Below are 21,344 nucleotides of genomic sequence, written 5' to 3'. Positions count from 1 at the left end.
GTCTGCTGGCTTATCCTCACATTTAAAAGTTAGTGTCATCAATATGAGCTGTAATAACCGTGATAATGATAATTAACTAAGTTCTTCAAGCTACTAGTTAAAATGAAACTAGTGATATATAATAAATACAATTCCCTAGGGACTATGTCACTCCTGAGCCATGTCAGCATGCAATCTGAGCGATTGAACAGCGTGAGGTTTTAGCTCAGCTCTTTGAGTTCCACTGCTTGCAGTAGCGGAAACATCTAATCAAATGACCAGGGCCAATCTCGCCACAGCAGTCCAGATTATAGAACACAGAGGCTGTGAGCTATTGTACTATTTGTGCAATAAACTATTTGTGCAATAAACTAGACACCAAGGGCAGGTGGTGAAGAAAACTCACAACTGTGTGGCCATTTGAATTTGCATATTCATACTCAAGAGATAGATAAGATATGTGAAATACGTGGAATAAAAGTTCTAACATGTCTGTTAGACTGCTCCATTTCCCTGTGTCTTCCCTCCCCATCCACATAATGAAGGTAAGAAAGAGACTCTTGTGTTTTCAGTGCCTCCATAGTTTCAAATGAATCATCCCTTCCACATGTTTGCCTAATGATTGCATGTCTGCACTTGTTCTTTTCCAACACATCATCACAGACTGTCTGTGGTTGTGGGGGTCACAGGCCAGAGTGTTCTCAATCAGAGCTACTGTGGCTTGTATTACCAACACGAGAGTCATGGCAGAATGAGCTCGTGTACATGACCTTTGTTTTCTTATGTGGGCTCTCATTTAATTTGTACCTTCAGGATGCAGGATGTTGCGTTGATAATTTAGGCGAACTGGACCTCCAGGCTTTGGGCCAAAGTCATAAATCAGTGGCAAACTAAGTTAAGGGGGGTTGGATAAAATGATCTCACAAGTTTTGCTGCCTTCTGGAATATATTAGCTGTATATTCACCGAGTGTTGAGTATGAAGGCATTACATCACTGACACTGGCTTTTAAGGCCTTCAAGCCACTAGTTATTCTGTTTGCACCTCAAGAGTCCGTGGTGCCTGTTGAGAAGTTGGTTTTCTTTTATGCACACTGTTATTTTGGATGATCCACAGGAGCATGCGTGTAATTATAGAATGTGCTTCTGTACAGGGACTCTCATGAGCTCTGCTGATACAGAGAGCTTCAAAGTGGAGAGTATTTCTTTGATTGGAGAGCATGATAGGACACGCAGGCTGCAGGAGCCCTGTGGCTCTGCTCTAAGCCCCAAAGTAGAACCATGATATGGATCAAAAGGTCCACTAAGGCCAGTGCAGCATTTGAGAGGACCATGACTGGGGCTGCCAAGCTTCGCTCGCAGGAACAGTTATTATTTCTCCCTCTTTTTCTGCATGGAGACCACATCAATGTTCTCTTCTGTTGCTTTCCTGTGTTTTCCAGCTGCAGAGACGCCAATCTATATTTTAGAACTTGGTTGTCTGGGTCACATAAAATATGGTTTTGATTTTATTTTTGGGTTTTTTTCGTACCGAGGAAAGAAAAAGAACACAAAGAACGGGCCGCGTGTGTCTCAGCGGGCAGTTAAGATGAAATACAAAGTGGAGGAACACTGCGAGGTAGCAGCAGTGTAGAAGAAATGACAGAGGGAAAATGATGGCGCTTGAGGGAAAATAAAGAGGAGGAGGAGGCGGAGCAGGAGAGAGAGAAGCGAGGAAAGATTGTCAGAGAGGGATGAGAGAGCGGAAAGTACTCCTGCAGCTCACCATAGAGCAGTAACCCAAAGCCACGTCAGCACAATACAATGAGGCGAAAGTAGAACCCCAGACTTCCCTCCCCTCTACCACCCCTATTTTCACTGCTTTTCCACTGTCTAGCTCCTCCTACTGAATAAAATATTACAGGGCTGAGATTTGTATGCATCCACTGTGTTTGCAGCAAAAGGAATCACCATGCATTATCATGCTTTTTGTGTGTCTTTCAGCATTTAATTGTGTGTGACTAAGGACTAACTCAGTGTCTGCGCATTTCTGACATCTTTACAGTAAAAGGGCTCACAGTCAAATATTTAGACATGCTGCGTATGTTTACGTGAGGGATAAACAGGGAGTTGATAGATAAAACACATGCACGAGTGGGGCCTGAAGTCCCATAAACTAAAGGTACAGTTGACGTAATAATGAAGCTATAGGAGCCAAAAAAACCTCTACTGGGACGAGGAGGAAGACAAGAGCAGACTATGTGAGAGGAAAAAGTACAGTTTGCTCTCCAGACATGTTAAAACTTTTTTACTCCTACTTTGCTATGATGTGGCGCATAAGGTCATAAAGCTGACCAGATGGCAAAGCTCTCTGTGTAGCAGGAGGACAATGATAAGTTAAAGATCTAAGAGAGAAGCCACAACATCTGCAGTCTTTGACTACGAGTGCAGTATGGAAAGGAAAAAAATAATTAAAATTGGATTTGAATGGCTTTGAGGGTTTTGAGCTGTTTTGTTTCATGTCCAAAGATAATAATCACAAAGAGATGCTTTGAGGGATAAACGGAGATGAAGGTATTACTACAAAGAGGAAGAGTGTGTGTGTGTGTGTGTGTGTCATGGCAAACACTCACCTGGATACAGCTGTTTGGTTGGAGCGCTGAGCTGGGCATCTTTGGATACTCTGTAAGCCACGTCAGGTCCTTGTGTCGACCGTCTATGTGAGCAGAAACCCGTTGTTTTTGTAACACCCTCAGGTAAACTGTGAAAATCTAAAATCTTCAAGAGGTCTTCTGGTTCCGCTACAACGTAAAGAGAGACAAAAAAAAACAGGTTAGGTTTTATTTATATTGACACAGCACAAACACCAAAAGACCAAATATAAATAGGAGCAGAAAGGTTCAAAACCACAACACGACACACTTCACATTTACTCAGCTTAATTGGACAAGTATTCACAGCTGAGCCAAATAACGGATCCAGTGACCAATCAAAGTCAACATTCTTTTGTGCAAACCCCTGAGGCAAACATTCCAAAAGAATATGGTAACACCTATCAGCAATATAACACCAGCATCACTTCCAAAATCATCACACACATATTCCAAATGTGACTCCATCATAATGTGAATTTCTGGTGACACGAATCCAACACTTTTCTCTTTTTAGTCCATATATAAATATTCTTGGGACAACTCATAAAGACTTACTGCAGATTTATTCTCTCTTTTTTCCGTCTTTTGCTGATTCAGCTGCACTAAAATGCTCCGATTTGACGGCTGTTTTTCAGAGGGAACCTTTTTTTCCTCATCCTCTTGGGCACTGAACAGAGATGTGCCCATTTATAGATCACCATGATCATGGGTTTCAGCTGCAGCGAAAACCCATCCGTCCATCATTTCCCCTGCAATGCTAAATCTACCGCCGCCTCCTTTTGGCCACAAGCGTGCAATTAGCACACTCTCAGGCCGTCCGTCCCGGCTGTCACCAAGCCACCACAGAAGTATACTGGTTCAGAACAATGTGACATGGGGTTTGACCCTGCACCGCACCCTCACATGCCAAAACCACCCAGGACAAACAGCTTTTCCTGCAGCCAGATGCAAGCTACACAATGACACACATTAACATCCAGAAAAGGACACTAGGTCATGTCTTTAGGGACAGCCACACAGGGAGGGGGGCTGTCAGAATGTTTTAGAGGAGGGTAAACACTAAAGTGAACGAGCAAACCAGATAACAGAAGGACTTTATGGCACAGGAATTCAGGGAATAAAACAAAAGACCAAAGCAAGCATGCAGCGGTTTTGTCTGAGATGCATTTTTTTTTTTGTGCAGTGCTGTGAAGAATGTCGAGCATCAAATGTATCCCATATTCGAAGTAAGAAAGCTCACACACAGACCCACACAGGTAAAGCAGGGTTAATGTCGGGCAACAAAGACCACACAAAAAGTTCTGAAAAAATAAAATTCAACAGGGCCATCCATCTGGGAGTGAAGGGGCTGCTGGGAAAGGCAGACAGGCAACTCGGCAGAGTGAAAGAAGAGTGTTTGTACGTTCTGCGTTGCCCTGCAACAACCTCCAGCTGGATGCCATTACACTGACTCACGTGCAGCACAAGTCAATTAAAAAAATCAACATTCTTAAACAGAGCTCTATGTAAAATGCTGGTTCTGCTGCTCGTGTTTCATGACAGCTGTGCAGCCATGGTGGATAAAAGCCTTTCTGTGCTTTGCATGTATTCCATTATCCAGTACTGTATCAAATAAGCATCTAGAAAAACGGTGCCACGATCAATATTGAGTTGTATTTTTTCTAACTCAGCTTCACAACCGTTGAACCCTGACGTTTGAAAGCATTTTCTGCTTCCCAGCTGTCCCACAATGATGTCAAAGCAGTAGACGTCAGACAATTACTTTTGGGCATTGCACTGTGTTTTACTCCAGCCATCATAGTGGATAAGTTGCAAAGAGGTTTGGGCTCCATCCATCTTCTACTGCTTTATCCTCCACATGAGGATCGATGGTGTCAATACCAGCTGACATAGGATACACCCTGGACAGGTTGCCAGTCCATCACAGGGCCAAATAGAGACAAACAACCATGCACTCTCACACTCACACCTACGGTCAATTTAGAGTGTCCAATTTGCCTAATCCCCAAATCTGTATGTTCTTGGACTGTGGAGGGAAACCGGAGAACCTGGAGAAAACCCACGCACACACAGGGAGAACATGCAAACTCTATGCAGAAAGGCCCTTGTTCAGACCGGGTTGCAACACCGGGGGTCTTCTTGCTGCAAAGTCTAACCCCTACAAGAACCATGTGGGAGGTTTTGACTCTTGTAGTTAAATTTAAAAGTTAGTCATAGTTGAGTAAATGTAGTAACACATGCACACCCATGAAACACTTACACATATACCGGTACATAAACATTTCCTGGAAATCACTCCAGAATAAAATGCAGGTCTCCATTCAAAGTGGACGAGAAGGAGTCCATCATTACTGAAGATGATGCTGACATCACTTTTAAGTACTTCTTATTTATGTGTCAAATAGTGATATTATAGTACTGGTTCAAACAGAAGACCCTGGTCTCTGGTGAGGAGATAATAGGTACACTATTCCTCTGCATTCAGGCATACCAAGCACCAAATTAAAGAGTAGTATTATTGTTGATAGGCAGTATCTAAAACATACTCAGTAATGCATGCATTTGCAGCACTGACATCAGACACTAAATTACCTGATGCTATAGACAGCGGTGTGAAATATGTGTGTGGAAACTATGCGGGGTGACATTTTGTGAGATAAAAGTGTTAAGTGGTGTTTTCCTGCACAGGATGTTCTCATCTCTTCTCACCCTTTCTGCTTCTTTCCTATATATCATGCAGGAAGTGTCTTTATGTGGAACCCTGCGGACCATAACACGGCGTTTGTAAACTACTCCATGCACACACCACACCCAACTCTTCCCCAAAGCCGCAGAGTCCGTCGCTTCGAGTGTGCGAAACGGGTAACTACATTCATATTCCATGATGCGCATACCACAGAGTGACAGAGCATCTGAGCAAGTGAACGTCTTAACAAAGAGACAGCTTTGTCTGTCGTCGGTTCATAATGAAGAGACAGGCCGAAACTCACCCACCAGCCAAAAAACATCCATCATTCACTGTGACGACAGACTTTGACTTAATGAGTTTGTCACTTGGGCTAAATGTATGAGTTGGAGGGTCCTAGGGTGTGTTTTTATTTCTATTTCTGATATAGATGATGTTCTGAACACTAGCTGAACTGAACATTTTATTTGCTTAATCTTCAAAGTTCTTTAGAGCTTGGAAGACCATTTCCTCTCGAACATCTGTGCTTGTTGGCTGGAGCGGCAAGAGAGATGCCGCCGCTCCGGCCCTAACTAGTTTCCTTGCCATCAGCAGCACAGCTGCTAATATCTTCACCAAGGTCTAGCTTGTGGCTGATGTCAATCATTGGCTTCAAAGAGATTTATAACACTCATAGATCTCTTATTGCTCTCAACAAGCTGTCATCCTGTCAAGGAAAGGTTAAGCCAAAATGAGCGTATAACCCTCCGTATCAGAAATGCTCTCAATCCATAGTTAGATGTGAAAAAATGGTGTGAGTAAGAGTGGCGATTTCTTTTTCTTTGACTGATGATGACATGGATGGTATCCTTGTTGCAACTGACAAGACTCACTCAGGGTCATAGAAAAGGTCATTTATTTACTTTTCTATTGCTGTAAAATATTGTTGTGTGAGTAGCATAATGAGCATAATGACAGCAAAATGCAAAAGAATCTCCAACAACAGACGCACTGAATTGAGAAGCTGTTCAGTTACGATCTCTATGAGAGAGAGACGTCATAGGAACCAAACATAAAAACCTTTCTTTATTTAAAGCTTTGGGTGCTGTGAGGCGTTCAGGAGCCCATATGACTACAATAAACTTCTGAAAAGTTTATTATTCACACCCGAAGACCGAGCAACTGAGGCACAGCGACTTTTTCAGGAGAAACACAGTGTCAAATGATTATACATCATCATTTACACATAATAAAATGATGTGTTTCAGATACCCAGAAATGGGAGAATAATTTCCATCTGCTTAATTACAGCGTTTACATTTTAGCACAGAAGATCTTTTATTCATTCATCAAACTGGCAACAAAAGCTAAACTGGTGGTAGAAAATGCAAACTGCTGACAACAAATCCCTTTGAAGTTTTTTTTGTAGGCATTTAGGCGCCTGGATTCATTTGGAATTTGGCCCTAATAGATGATGCTGGCTCTGGAACATCTTGGCATTTTAATAGCAATGTATTTGCTTAAAAAAAAAGAGAATCCTTCTTCACTAACTGTTGCAAGTGTGAGATAAATCATTTCACTGTTTCAGAAGCACAATGTTTCACAACCAAAGGCACATTTTGTTGCACTTTTTTTTAACAACCACAAATGTTCCCTGATATGTTTTGACACTATCACGGCTCCCGCCAACCTGCCAGCCTCCAGAAGCACATTATCCTTTGGGCGATCAATCAGTCAATCACTGGAAATGATGTAGAAATCCATACAAGGCCTGGAATGTTTAGCACAGAGACTAAGAGTCTAAATGATGGAGCTGGAAGTGGACATCTCCAACCCAAGCTCCAGCTCAGACAGTTACAACCATCCAGCCATAGCATCTCTTCTCCATGTCCTCTTAAATCATCTTTGTGTATCCTCTTACTACCAAACACGCTCGCTCCACTACCTTATATGGACTAAATCTTTCATCAAGCCCTGGGTTTTACACAACCTGGCGATGACAGGTACAAATACACACTTCAAATTGTATCTTGTTTAATCCGACTGTTAAAGAAATGATCCCATCAGACTAATTTGCATCCTCAACACGACAATAAATAAGTATTAGCAATCATTTATTTGTCATATTACGCTAATTTGTTGAGTCAGACGACTGGTTAACAACTGTAATTTCATTCCAACACTCTGTTTGTTGTAAATGATTCATAAAGGTTCTGTTGGGTGCTTAGAGTTCATCATAACAGTAAGAGTGTCATAACAACAATAACAACATCATAACAGCCATCTCTGCACTCATCTGCAAAGGGGAGGGGGAAAAAAGGAGGGGGAGTCTCTCACGACCCCCGCTGAGGATTGTTGTGTTGGCTAACTCACACTGACACAAGCTAATCCCATTAACAGCAGCAACTTTTAAGGGAAGGAAACAATTGCCATGAGGACGTCCTTTATTCAGTGCCCGTTTGCAGTTCTTTACCTCCATCAATCAGTCTGTTCTTCTTACCAAGTTCATCCAATTTCCCTTTTTCTTAATGCAGAATGTGGTGCATTACGTTGTTTTTTTTCCACTCCCTGGGTTAACTAGAGGTGACCCAGATGGAACAGGACAATTAACAGAATACAAGAAAACAGGAGGAAGGCAAAGGGGAAGCACATTAGAGGATAACTCGCTCTGGAGACCACCTAGGAGATGGAAAATCCACATTCTAAAATTTATTTTTCAATAAAGCTGAGGTATTTTCTCTAAGGAAAATAACACCAAGACTATAGACATATAAATGTGTGTTTTTTTTCTTCTGGAAGTAGGAGGGGGATTCCACTGGTTGCAGAAATCCCTCGTTTCAGGTCTGCTTCAGTAGAACATGATGCAATTTTTGTAAATTATAATCCCATTTGCAGCTGAGAGTGGCACAGCACACCCATGACCCCCATGTGGAGGATAAAGTGGTAGAAAATGGATGGATGGACGGAATGATGCTCCCATTGAGAGGAAAATAGAGTGCAGTCTGTGCAGGTGTCATCTCTGAACTTCCTGTTGCAAAAATGTCAAATCGCAAGGCCTCAAAACGGGAGTTTTGATTTGCAGCTGGGAACCAAAACAAGCACAAACATGAGCAACTCCACTCTCCTCCCTCTTTGACACATTCTCACACACCTTCATTCATAGATTTCTGGAGGCTCTCCTGACCACATCCTAAGCCACAGGTGTGGATCTGAGTCCCACCTTGTTACGGTCGGGATGTTTACCCACTTAATATGGCAGCTCCCTGGAGAGACCAGCACCTCTGGCACATGATGCTAAAAATAAATTTCTAGGTGACCACAGCTCCTCACATCCCAGAGGCAGGTTCTCCTCACCACATACAGTACAGCAACTGTTTACATGACACGGTCTTGTGTACATTTGCACACCGCTATTACGCCGGCTGCCCCCTCGACAGGCGCTGAAGCTTCTTTCATGTTACAGAACGCGATACAAAAAGTAAGACTGTGAATACAAAGCATCCTTTGACCCTTATCGTCCCCTTAGAAGCTTTCATCTCATTTCATCCATATATTAACTCCACGAACACACTAGGCCTCTATTCCACATGCCAGTAGAGGCTACAGACTCTCTCCTGTCCACAGATACAGATCACAGGAGTATACAAGCTACAGAGATTGGTACAATAACGTATCTTGTTGTTTCTCAAACTTTGTTCCACACCAAGTAAAAGCTTTTTTACTCCCTTTGTTACGAGTCTCCTTAGTCATGTACACAGTGGAAAACGTTTAAGTGTGACTTAAAGCAAAGAGCAGTATCTTTGAAGTGATGTGCTTGAGGAGAAGCTGTTAAGTTTGATTAAAGCTTTTTATTGGTTTGTTTGCCAGACATGGAGGAGGTTACAGCACAGTAAAGGATAATGAATTCATAAAAGTGTGAATTACTTGAGAAAAACGTGATGAAACCTACTATAATACAGTCCCACTGTGGCGGAGAAACGTTGGCATGATGTGGTTTTACAAGTATCCTTCCCTTCCCCTGCCTCACTACACTGTCTTTCTACCTGTTCTCTCTCTTTCTCTAAACAGTAGCTTGAGTGCCAGATGCATAATCCTGCTCTTGGCTCAGTGCCGAGGCTGTGGTGGATCCCTTTCCCTCCGAACCTATTCATCTATTCTTCATTTCCACAAATGCACACATGCATATACGCACACACTCTGCCTGTAAGAACACTTACTTCTTCCACACGGCACCATTTCATTTGACAGACGGAAGGGTGCCGCACTAAGTGAATTCGGACATTTTCATGGGGGGCGGGGATTAACATTCTTCCCTCTTTCACTGCCCCCTGTCCTCTGGCCCTTCCTGAAGTGAGGCCTGACTCTCCCGGCACATGCTTGACCTGGTGCTGAGGACAAGAAGTAATTAGCGGCTATAAAGAGGACCCTGCTTCTCCTGGAAACCAGCGCAGCTAAATACAAGAATGTCCAATGAGAGACTTCCCCCTCCTGGAGCGCATCATAGACAGGAAGAGTATAAAAGGGTTTTTTTCACCTGATTCTCTTATAGAAAGTCAACTCTTTACTGCAACCTTGATGTGAATACAGCAGCAAAAAAAGCCCAGTTTTAAACTACATTAAAGCAAGTCTATGAAAGATTCTGCCTTTTAAAAGCTGAATTCATAAGTAATAAAAGGCACAGGGTTTGGCAACTTCAGCAAGTATGACTGGTTCCCTGCTGAGTAATGTTGTTAAGAAACTTCATATTGGTATTACTCTTCATTAACATGTAGTATGGCTACATCTCATTGTTTAGCAAGGTTCTTTTTAAAGAGAAATTGTTTAGCTGAGATGGAAAGCCACTTGAGTCGGAACACAAGGCCTAAAACCACTGTAACTTTTGTCACATGGAAGTGAAACGGTTGCAGCTGCATTAAAAACAACAAACACAAAAGCGTCAAAGAGCAAACACAAAAACGAAGAAATACACCCACCGACGGCGACCTTCACGTGCCTCACATGTGACCAGACGTGGGAATCATACTGCAGCTATTACTCCTGCTAGATTAAACACATTATGTACACGACATGGAGATCGTGAGAGAAAACACAAGTTACTGCACACGTACAACACATGCAAGCGCAGACTGAACGAGGACGTCGGGTAGCAAGATGGCAAGCAATCCCAAACACCTCAACGCCGCAGCTTAATTAAAAGAGAGTCAATAGCTGCACTGCCTCCTCTGCACTTTTCACAGAAACACTGCACCAACATGTACAATATAATGGCATGTACTCAGTCATACATGTACATCCAAAGACAAAAAAAGTCTGTCAGTCACCTATATTTTTGGTAAACATCTGTAAAATCATAATTGGGGATGAGAAATATAACCGAATAACAAGTTACAAAGGTACAGGATAAACATTTTAAAGGATTTATTGGCTGAAATTGAAAGTAGAAGTATATAATTTTGGTTTTTGCAGCCTTAAAGTAAGACATATTATACAGAGGGCCTTGCTTTGTGCAGGCTGCCATCTTGCACTATTGTAGTTCTAGTCAGGGAAGAGTCCTTCATTTGTCACAATCTGCAGTCTAAACCATTAGATGTCCCTGATTCTTACACACGCGGGACCTTTTTAAATGAAATTAATTCCAAGCAATTAAATACAATCAATGTACTCATCAGATTTTGCTGATATAAACTTGCATGGCCTGTATCATTTCATTGTCAGCAGCTTTGTTGGAATTATTGGATGTAGTTTGAATGCCAGCAGCTCTGAGGAAAATTCTTATTGGCCAACTTTAATCCAGACGTTTTAGGACACTGACCCAGTGACCTCATCCTGAGAGTCACATGAATACAGCAGGGAGACAGTGGAATATCTTTCTGTTTACACGCTTGATACGCCTTCATTTCCTTGCTACCAGCTCATACCGATGTGCATCATTAGATATTCAAGACTAACCCCTGCTTCTAATCACAAAACAACAGGAAACGGCAAAAAAAAAAGACAAGCAGACAGCCTCAGGAAAAATGCACCCACAATCTGCAGATAAAGTGTCTGTCTCAACCCAGACACTTGGGTCTGAAAGCTGACCCAGAGAACAGAGAGTTATTCTGACCACAGCCTCTCTTCTGTGAGTCCAACTCTTATTGCTTTAACAGGGGGAAAAACCAGATGGTTTACTTCTTACTGTCTCCGTGCTGCAGCTCATGGCGGAGAAGATAAATCGCTGTCTGCCGTCCGCCACAGACCGAGATGGAAAAACTGAGTCAAGATTCCACAGTGCACCTCTCAATGCACACCTTTGACATGATGCTACAGCGACGCTACTTTTTGGACCTGTGTGTTTGCTGTTTAGTCTTTTTTTTAAATCTCTTCTCATATTGTTTTGTCTTTTTTATCTTTGCCTCCTCCTCTGAAGCCTCGTCCTCGCTCAGTCGCTCCCACAGCAGATACAGTTTTGTTCGCCGACTGCTGAGAAAGCGATGATAAAAGATGGCCCTGCAGCACTGACATTACAAAAGCCACTTCCTCTCCGCCACACTCACAGACGATCACTGCTCCAGCGCCAAACTCACTGACGCCAGATAACAAAACAGAGTCAAACGAATATAGATATAAGATCCTGCACAACAATGAACCTTTTATACTCTGTTAAGCACTGTGACACAACTAACACCGACCACCTGTAAGTATCACATGTTCAAACACTTCACTGACATCATGAATGACCCATAAACATAATGATCACAAATTAGTCTAATATTTGCAGAACATTCATTTTAAAGAAGAAGAAAGAAACAAGCTAAGCTGAGCCTCCCTGTGTGACCCTAAGGGTCCAGAAAATATATGGTATTCCTGGAATTGAAGCCCAGGCAGCACATCATTTATTAACTTATTAACCTAAAATGACCATCACAACCGGCACTGCTGTAACCTTTCTTTATAAACTGAAGCCACACATTGGACTCCTTCCTGAATCAAGTTTCAAGCAACATAGATTCATGATATCCTTGTCTTCATCAATACAAGGAACAGATACTCTCAGGAACATACCGCTTTAAAAGTGTGGATGATTTGGACTAAATCTTGATTTTAATTGATTCAAGTAGAGGATTACCAGGTTATGGAAAGGTTATGTTTCTTTGACGGTGATGACACACGCTGTAAGTGGCAGAGAAAAGCCTGGGGCAGAGAAAAGCTTACCGTCTTGTGTCGCACACTGACAGATACGGCAACCATCGATTCATTTCCTCTCGACACCTTAAGTGTCATGCTTGAGCAACATCAACCCTGTGGGTGAACATAAGTTAGTATGGGAGTTAACTCCCTGACTGACAGTATACTTCTTTTCTTCCTAAGTCGGTTGCTGACGCCATGTTCCACATTAAAATGAAGAAGGAAAAAAATGAAATATTAACTGCCTACAACTTGCTGATTCTTTTCAATGTACGACCGCGACCACAGTCTGTCCCCAGACTTTACCATATCCTGTACGTAAACACGATCATAAAGTTTTATTATTACTTAATTGCTAAGATATTGCAGGACTCGCAAGTAAGAAAAAAAAGAAGCACACATCTGACTTCAGTGAAGTTTCTGACCAGAAACCATTGTATTTCTCATCCAGAGGGAAAAAGTGCTTACATCCACTTTTTCTACTGCCCAGGCTGTGGCTAAGCTCAGGCTGGGGATGGGGGGAATGGGGTTGGAAAGGATGAGTCATACATTGCTTTCCATGCTCAATGATTATAATACCCCATTACAGAGAAAAGCACTGTTTCGCAGCTCAAGTGGATACTCCGCCTGTGAGCCAGGAGTTAACTTTTCACTTTGCCATGCTCTACATCAAAGGAATATTGTTTAGAAAAAAAAAATCTAATCCACAGCAGGAGAGGGGAGTGAATCATGGAGCAGCAACACGTTCAACTTTTACATCACCGATGTGTCCTTGTTGACATTTTAAGAGGCTACTGCATCCATTTTGGCTCTTTTCATGAGTCATGGAGTAAAGAACACATCATCCCTTTCTGTATCCCACAGTGAAAAGCTTTGGAGTAAGAAGCACCTTTACAGAAAACCATCTGCGACTGGCTTCGACTAAGTGTACAGTGTAGAGAGTACAGAGGGCCATTGAGCAGCACAAAACAATAATTGGACCCTTAATGAGTCTGGAAAGGAATAAATGATATCCTGTACAGGATATGACAAAAAACGGCACTATTGGTGGTGCAGACAAAGGATCGCCTCAACTCTGATGTGGGGTCAAAACCTTGTCCCGCATATTTCGTTTTATCTCCCATGTTGTTATCAGACATTAGAGCTGATTTACGGGGTCCTTTCCACAAAGCCTGCATTTACAGACTCAAGTGGCTCATGCAGTTGCAGGGTCACTGCTTCTCTCCACAGTCCAGCTAGCTCAGGCTCCTCCCTCAGAGCGAAGGCAATCGGCGCACAAACACAAAAGACGCCACTCTGGACCTGTTGGACCTGACCTCGGGTTTGCCACTTAAAGGTGATTAAGAAACTACTCACTCAGCTCCTGCATAAAGATCAGTTACATGACTGACTGGAAGATAATTGCCATGGACTATAAATAAAAAATGCCCGTCGTCTTCTAGCTTGAACAGTGAAGCTGAAGTATGGTGGAAGTATCCACCAGGGGGCAACGCCACTAGCTGCAAACATAACTCAGTTTGAATTGAAGTCGATTGGAAACAAAAACTCTAACTAACTTGATTTATAACGTCAGTAAACGTTTTTCCTTAAGGAGATAATGGTCTCAATCGCCAGTTTAAGCTCTTCTTCAACACAACATGATGTCAGTTATGTAAATTATGCTCACACTTGGAGACAAAACAAAAGCATGACACCGTGTAATTGAGACCTAGTGCCTGATTGCGAGAGACGTCTGTAAACTTGCGGTTTCGAAAGCTGATGCTGCGCCAGTCAGTTTACAAATGAAGCTTCACAACAGGTGTCCATTCTGCAACCACAAGACATCTTCTATGATAATTCCCAATAGGCGTGAGTGATGTCTGCATCTCTTGACTCTGCAGCTGAGCTTTCGCCATGTAAACAAGTTCGGATTGTAACGGTAAACCCTGATTTGTCTTGCGTTTCCACCACAGGTCGTCATAGCTGCGTCAGCTACAAATATCGTTTAACTTTATACGAGTAATGGCAGTGTCGCCCACCAAGAAATTTGAAAAGAATAACACGACACATGGGTTTCTGATGTGCGGAATTGTGGAATCTGGAATTATTAGTTAAAGAAACCCAGACTGCCTTAAATCATCTTTCTACACATTTAAAGTAATTTAAAATTTGATTTTTTTTTGTGTTGTTCTCATTCCATTTCCATTGAAGCATGTAACTGATGATTCTCTGTCAACCAATCAACTGACTACAGTGTCTCTAGCTCCTCCCCTTTACATGTTGGACCACACTACTAGGATTCCTCAACAGAAGGGTGCCAAAAAAGGTGAGACTGTATTATTTGGAAACCATTGACAACTTTTGACAAATGAAAGATACATCATTTCTTAATGTACAGAACTCTACCCCTTGGCCTTTAAACTGGCATGGCTGCAAAAACATGTGAGGTAACGTGAAATCCCAAGTATTATGACCCTTACATCAATAATAACTAGTGTTGTCATTTAAATTGGTATAATATGAACAAAATGAAAAAAAGGAAGTGCAGCATCCTTCAGTACAAGCAGCTGTTAGTCTCTCTCACACACACACACACACAGGAAGTTATGTCACTTCTATTAGTTTATAATTGGCCTCATGGATAAATTGCAAACATGCTGACAAAAAGGCAAAATGAAATAAACCATAAAATTCCTTTTGAGAAAGACTGCATATATAAAAAACAGCTGTGGACCAGGTGTATCCAACCTTTCACCTTGTCATAAAGTTGACTCGCTTAAACAAAACCAACCTTTTAAAGACCCTGAAAGAGTGTGTGTGTGTGTGTGTGTGTGTGTGCAAATCTGGCTTCAACACAAGGTACAGACTCAGCTATACGGCTGCAGATGTTATTTGATTAGGAAATTTCTGTAAAACCAGCCCAAAATGGTGTATTTTCTTTACAAAAATGCAACAGTACTTCTTTTTTTTTTTTCATGGTCCGCTGTTTCACCAAGAATGGGGAGAAAACATCTGGAAGACATTTCTCTGGCCTTTTAGAGGGCTTAGCAGACAGCACAATGGAACATATCGAATCCAGATGTAAAGGCGATCACAGAAACAGCGAGGCCTTCTTCTGTTTATCCCATTAAAATGTACATGAGGACAAAACAAATAACAGCTCCTAATATTTAGCATACTTTTTTTTTTATCGTGCCCATATTCCTTTTGCATACCTCAGCACAATCTTTTGTTACCATCAATGACTTAGTGCTAAAAGCTGTCCCTGTTTTCGTTTGCTCCAGGTATTCAAAGAATGTTTTTGTAGTATTTTTGATGACTAAAGTACTCTCCACTACTAGGTTCGGGTCCTGTGTGAATATTAGTTATGGACCGAGACCATTAAAAAAAGTGGGGAGCTTTTTCTTTTAATTAGTAATAACAAACCACAGTGAAAAGTGAAAGCAGACTTTCTAAGACCCATGAAAAGAGTCCATTGATTAATGGAACCAAAGAGAAAATCAGCTAAGCAGAAACATGAAGGAAACCTTTTGGAGAAGGAGCCAGATTTGGTCCACAGCAGATATTCTGGTCATAAATCTACTTAACAACGGAGCTCCCGCACTGGGAGGTCAGGGCATTCTATTATGGATTTAGGCAGACGAATAAGAAAATGTCTGATTAAATTAAAACTTGAATAGATCAGTCCAATACTGAATCCTAAGCTTACAATGTCAATGAGATTTGTGTACAGTGAGGGTCCAAAATCCCCACTGCACATCACACAAAAGCATTAAACCCAGACAGAAAACACATGACAACATGTGCATTATCTTCTTTTTTTTTTGACCTCCAACAGTCAACAGAGGAGAATTCACTGACACAAGCAGCACCAGCAGCAAGAATGTGTTTCTTCAGGCTCTGAAACTGTAAACCTGACAGCAACAGCAATTCTAAAGCCCTGACCTTCACCTTTGAACTGTGAACCCATTCATTCCTAACCTCTAAGTCTTATGGGCCTAGTGTTATTACCACATCTCACATGTGTTTAAAATGAGGTTTTCTCATTAAAAACCAAGGGTAAGATGACCTCCCTGAAAAACTATGGGCTCTGACTTCACTCATTCAAAAAAAAGAAAAAAAGCTGTGGGGCTCACAGTCAGTGAGCTGTTTCTCTTTGACCTCAGGCTGCTGTGAATGGTCGTGTGCAGAAAAAGAAAATACTATTTATACACTATCATGTCCTACTGACCATAGCAACAGGCCCGCATTTCATCTTTCATTCATTGTTAGGGTCAGTTCCACCGTCCAAACTGCACAAATCAATATCTTTAATTGACAAATCCACATAAACTGACTCTACAGACTGCACTTTCCACAGTTTTGACTTAGTTCACGCCGACAGTTCTCATCAAACTTGTTTCAAGCTGTTATAGGTATGTGTTTTCAACGTCAAAGCTCAAATTGGCTGCACTGTACTCTTGCCTGCTCATCGCCAACACTCTGAAAACAGCTGAAAACTCAAAAGTTAAAAAACTGACACAAATCCAAATGAACGATAATGTTGTATTAAGATAAATAGGTTGCTGTTTTGCATAATTGCCTCTCCTTTAGGTGCAGCAGGTGATGAAAATATTGGTTAGCCCCATTTTATGAACTAAATATCACATTACATTTGATTAAACTACATTTTAATAATGAAATATGTACATATTACAAATGTAAATCAAAAGCCTTATTTGAATATCATTAGTAATAAACTGATAATGTGTAATTGTATTGATAATATATTAGTTAAACTTGAGTAGACTAGGAGCTTCTGCTTAAGTATTACTAAGAGAAATCAAATCAGGTAATAATAGTTGTGAATTCATTCTCTTTCTAAACAAAAATCAGGAACTCTACCTGCAAAATATGAGCTAATAAACAAATGCATTACATTTAATGTTAACAATGTACTTTGTTTTATTATTATGTAGGGTTAATACTGTAAAGTTGACAACTTCCAGACAACCACTGATGATGTAACCCTTAAAATGAATCCAGGTCCTCCTGAGGGACGACGTCATCTGGTTTGGGTTAAGATTAATCTTTTCCCAATGACTAATTGTCTGTTACCATTTGTTACAAATGCAATCACCATAATACAACATTAGTACCGTGAATCTTACACTAAAACTGAATGTAATCCAGTACCAAACTCTCAAATTCTGAATTCTTGGTGACAAAGGGGATAACAGGATTCATTTAAATAGAATATGACAGGTAGTTGCTTTGCTTGCACTTCATCATCAGCTACTGTTTCCGCTCGAGGAAGTGTACCAGTTCCCTTGAGAATCACTTACAAGACTCCGGTTAATCTGTGTCAGTTTTTAAGAGCTGATTAAATCCAGCCTAGAGCAACCAAATGATTCCCATGCTTTCTCCAATGTCCCACCTAATTCACAATCCAACAACACCTCTGGCCTTGAAAATCACCCGGATCTGGATCCAACTGTTTCCCTTTACAGTGACCAAAGTTGTGTTCGGTTAACAACCAGTATTTACAGGCAACAGGGAAATACACAAGCTGCACTAATTCCCTTTATGTATTTCCCAGCATGACCCACGTGAGCCAGTAAAACCATCTCGGCTGCATCTGCTTTTATCGTGAGTCTGATTCTCTGGCCGCAGCAGGCAGCCACAGTACGACATCGGCACAATGTCGGACACTAACAAAAACTGTCCTAAAGAGACAGAAGAAGCCCACCTGTTCATCCCAATGTCCTGTGTCGGAGACTCACGGCACACAGCAGACCACCAACCATGCCAGGCGCTCTTGAGGTGCTAATAATACCATGCAGGCCAGGCCCCAGCACCCATGGCCACAGCTCTGCATGACCTCTGAACACCTACGGGACACAACAGTCCCACAGGAGTGTCTCACGAGGGTTTTTAAAATCACTTCTAGTAATTGATTCTACATATGGACTATGTTAACTGTTTATGTTACCAATACCAAAGATAAAGAATCTTTATGGATCCCCATGGGGGATATTTTGGAGTTGCAGTAACTTTATACAGATAAAACAAGTAAGTGATACATCAATAATAGGCCAAAATATGTTCAATTTTTGTCTTTTTTTTCCCTGTAACGTGTTGTTTTAATTGTCTGCTGCCTGGCGTGGCCACTTCTCCTTTCAAAAATCTGAATCTGAGTGGGACTTATTCCAGGTTAAATAATGCTTTTCACCATCACACACACACACACACAGCTTTAGAGACCCTGTGTGTCCTGAGCCTGGTGTCAGAGTCTCTGACTTAGGCAGCTCCACCCTACCACTTCAGACAAGCTCCAGGCCCTCCCTCTTATGAAAATCATGCTCATCCCTCTCATCAGTTGAGGGGAGAGAAAAAAAGGAAAAGGGGAAAAAACTTTATGAAAACGCCTCCTCAAACTTTCTTCCACTGCACCACAGCAAAAAATGACTTTAACCACACAGTAATAAGACTGTAAACTGCAAAAACAACTAAATTGGACTTCATGTTAAAAGTAACATCTGGAAAACTTAATTTTTATTTGTCAGCTGGGTGCATGCCATGTAGTATATGATATATTTTTAACTATTTTGTACATCAACTTGGCCACATTAGTGAATATAGGCGTTTTAGACCCAAAATGAATCAGCATTTTTTTGGACACACACAGAATAAATGATCACCTCCACATATTTCTGTCTTTCTTTCAGTCTTTTCTGGATACTAACAAAATGAGTGTAGGAAACACGCATATTGAATACATTACCGCACCAAAAACGGCGCAGGGGGGATTTTTCTTTTTTTTTTTTTGGGAGTGAGCCACTGGAGAAAATCAAAGTTTGCAGCTGCAGCTGCTGCATCCACACACACACACACACACACACCTCACAGCTGCATCTTACCTGAACTTGCTTGCGTTGTGACAAAAAGCAGAATCACCGCTAAAGTGATTTGGGCGTCCCTTAACCTCCGTTTAACTTTCCATCTTATATGGGTATCCATGACCGCCAGAGACGTCCACGGCAAGTGGCTTCACTTTTTTCTCTTTTGAAACTAACTGGAGGCGCAAAAAGTTCTTGGGCAGCAACTTTAAGCCAAAAAAAAAAAAAAAAAGTCCCAGAGATAGAGAGAAAAAGGGGGGAGAGGGGAGTGTATGGTTATTTCTCAAGCAGCCATAAGGGTTTGTTATAGTGGGTTCCTCCAGCTGGTTGACGGATGGGTGCCGCCGTCTCTCTCTCTCTCACACACACACACACTCTCTCTCTCTCTCTCTCCCTCACTGCTCCTCTCCTCCGTAAAGTGTCCTGCTCCGCCGCTCCTGCGCTCACAAGTGCAGCCCCCTCCCACCGTCGTCACGTAGAGACCCAGCAACTGCAAGTCCAACGGGGCAACACGCACCCAACACAAAAAAAGAAAAAGTCCTCCCGTCCACACACACAAACACACCCCCCACTCAGGCTGTCACTCACAGCGTGGACAGGAGGCGCGGGCAAATCAGAGGGGGCCATTACGCGAGAGGCGGCCGTGTTATTGGTCCAAACGGGGAGGGAGGGAGGGAGGGAGGAAAAGTTGAGAGAAAGTTTCACGCCTACAGCTCCGTGTGCGCTCTGAGTGATTTCATGGAGTTCGCTTCTTCTTCTTCTTCTTTTTCTCTAAGCCAGAGGAAAAGGAAAAGCATTATCATGACTGAGATGTAACATTAACACCTCAAGGCTCGCTGGGTGTGTTTTACCATGCACACCCGTCCCACACAGGTCTCAACCTGCATCCAATTAAAGGTCCAGTGTGCAACAAGAAGTGCAGAATTACTTTAAAAAGATATATTGTTTGGTTTCAAAGCCTTAGGACATGCCTTTGTATACAGTATGTACTTTAAGCCACAGCCTTGCTTTATAGAGTACACCATCTTGCACTACAAGTACCTAAAGGCTACAAAACTCGAAATGCACCATCAACGCACAACGCGCACGCTGCAATTCATTTTTAAACCACAAGGTGGACCAAAGTGCAGCACATGCAATACGAATCAACAATAAGAGGGCTAATAGACACACATAACAGCCAATAAAAGGGGCATTTAAAAACAATAATACAAAAGAAACGAGAAGAAGAAAATAAGCTAAAACATACATAACAAACAACTCACTCTGGGTTAAAAGCCAACGAAAATATACGTGTTTTTAAACGAGATTTAAAAAACAAAGACAGACTAGTTTTTGTATTTTCTAGATATCACGAACAGTCTAGGAGTTACGGTAACGAGAAGTATGCATGCCAAATCCTGTCGGCTGGTAACAGTGGGCCGGTACTGTCCAGTACACATTACCTGCACTTGAATTTGCATTTAGGTTATCTGTCCAATTCATTATTATGGCCCATAAAGTAATTTCTCAGGATCTTAGACCCTTCTCACAAGAGTCTTGTGTTTGTTTCTAGTGTCTAAAACCATGGTTCTCAAACTATGGTACATGTATCAATCAGTGGAGTATCAAACCAAACCAGCCAGAAACATTCTTTTTGATATATACGAAAACCACTGCACTTCCCTTACGTGCTTGGGAAAGGGAAAGCTAAATGGAGTAGTCTTAAAGCCAGGTTATACTTGCCCACTTCTGCATCCCTGGAGAGCCCATGAACGTACATGCCAGCGGTTCCGTTTACACTATACTAGACTAACTTCGTTATTCTACCTTGCGTTGTGTACTCGATCTCGCGATCCAATTTTGATTTCTCACCAGGAGTTCACAATTTTTTTTGTACCTTTTATTCTTTGAGCGCTGAGGTGTACATGTGTGAAATGGGCAAATGACTAGATTGACATCATGTGGACCCAAGCGTACCTCTGCACACATACAAATGTGGAAAGTATGACCTGGCCCTTTATTTCTTATAATATGCAGTCTCAACATTGAATAACTCATTCTTA

The 21,344-nt window shown here is 41.8% G+C and overlaps 1 protein-coding gene across 2 annotated transcripts in view; it reads right to left on the bottom strand.

Moving 5' to 3' along the window:
- The window catches only part of col5a1 (procollagen, type V, alpha 1), a 77,300-nt gene extending 57,553 nt beyond the window's left edge, over positions 1 to 19,747 (bottom strand). For both annotated transcript variants that reach the window (XM_044053607.1, XM_044053608.1), the window contains exons 1-2: positions 19,321 to 19,747; positions 2,590 to 2,757 (exon numbers count right to left, since the gene is read on the bottom strand). In XM_044053607.1, the coding sequence (XP_043909542.1) occupies positions 2,590 to 2,757; positions 19,321 to 19,420 (268 nt within the window). In that variant the 5' untranslated portion in view covers positions 19,421 to 19,747. The remainder of the gene's footprint in view (positions 1 to 2,589; positions 2,758 to 19,320) is intronic.
- Positions 19,748 to 21,344: the final 1,597 nt, after the last annotated feature.

The sequence above is a fragment of the Solea senegalensis genome, linkage group LG21 (genome assembly GCF_019176455.1).
Source record: "Solea senegalensis isolate Sse05_10M linkage group LG21, IFAPA_SoseM_1, whole genome shotgun sequence".
NCBI lineage: Eukaryota > Metazoa > Chordata > Actinopteri > Pleuronectiformes > Soleidae > Solea > Solea senegalensis.
The sequence above is the reverse complement of the archived record's forward strand: the minus strand, read 5'-3'. Positions and strand labels throughout refer to the sequence as shown.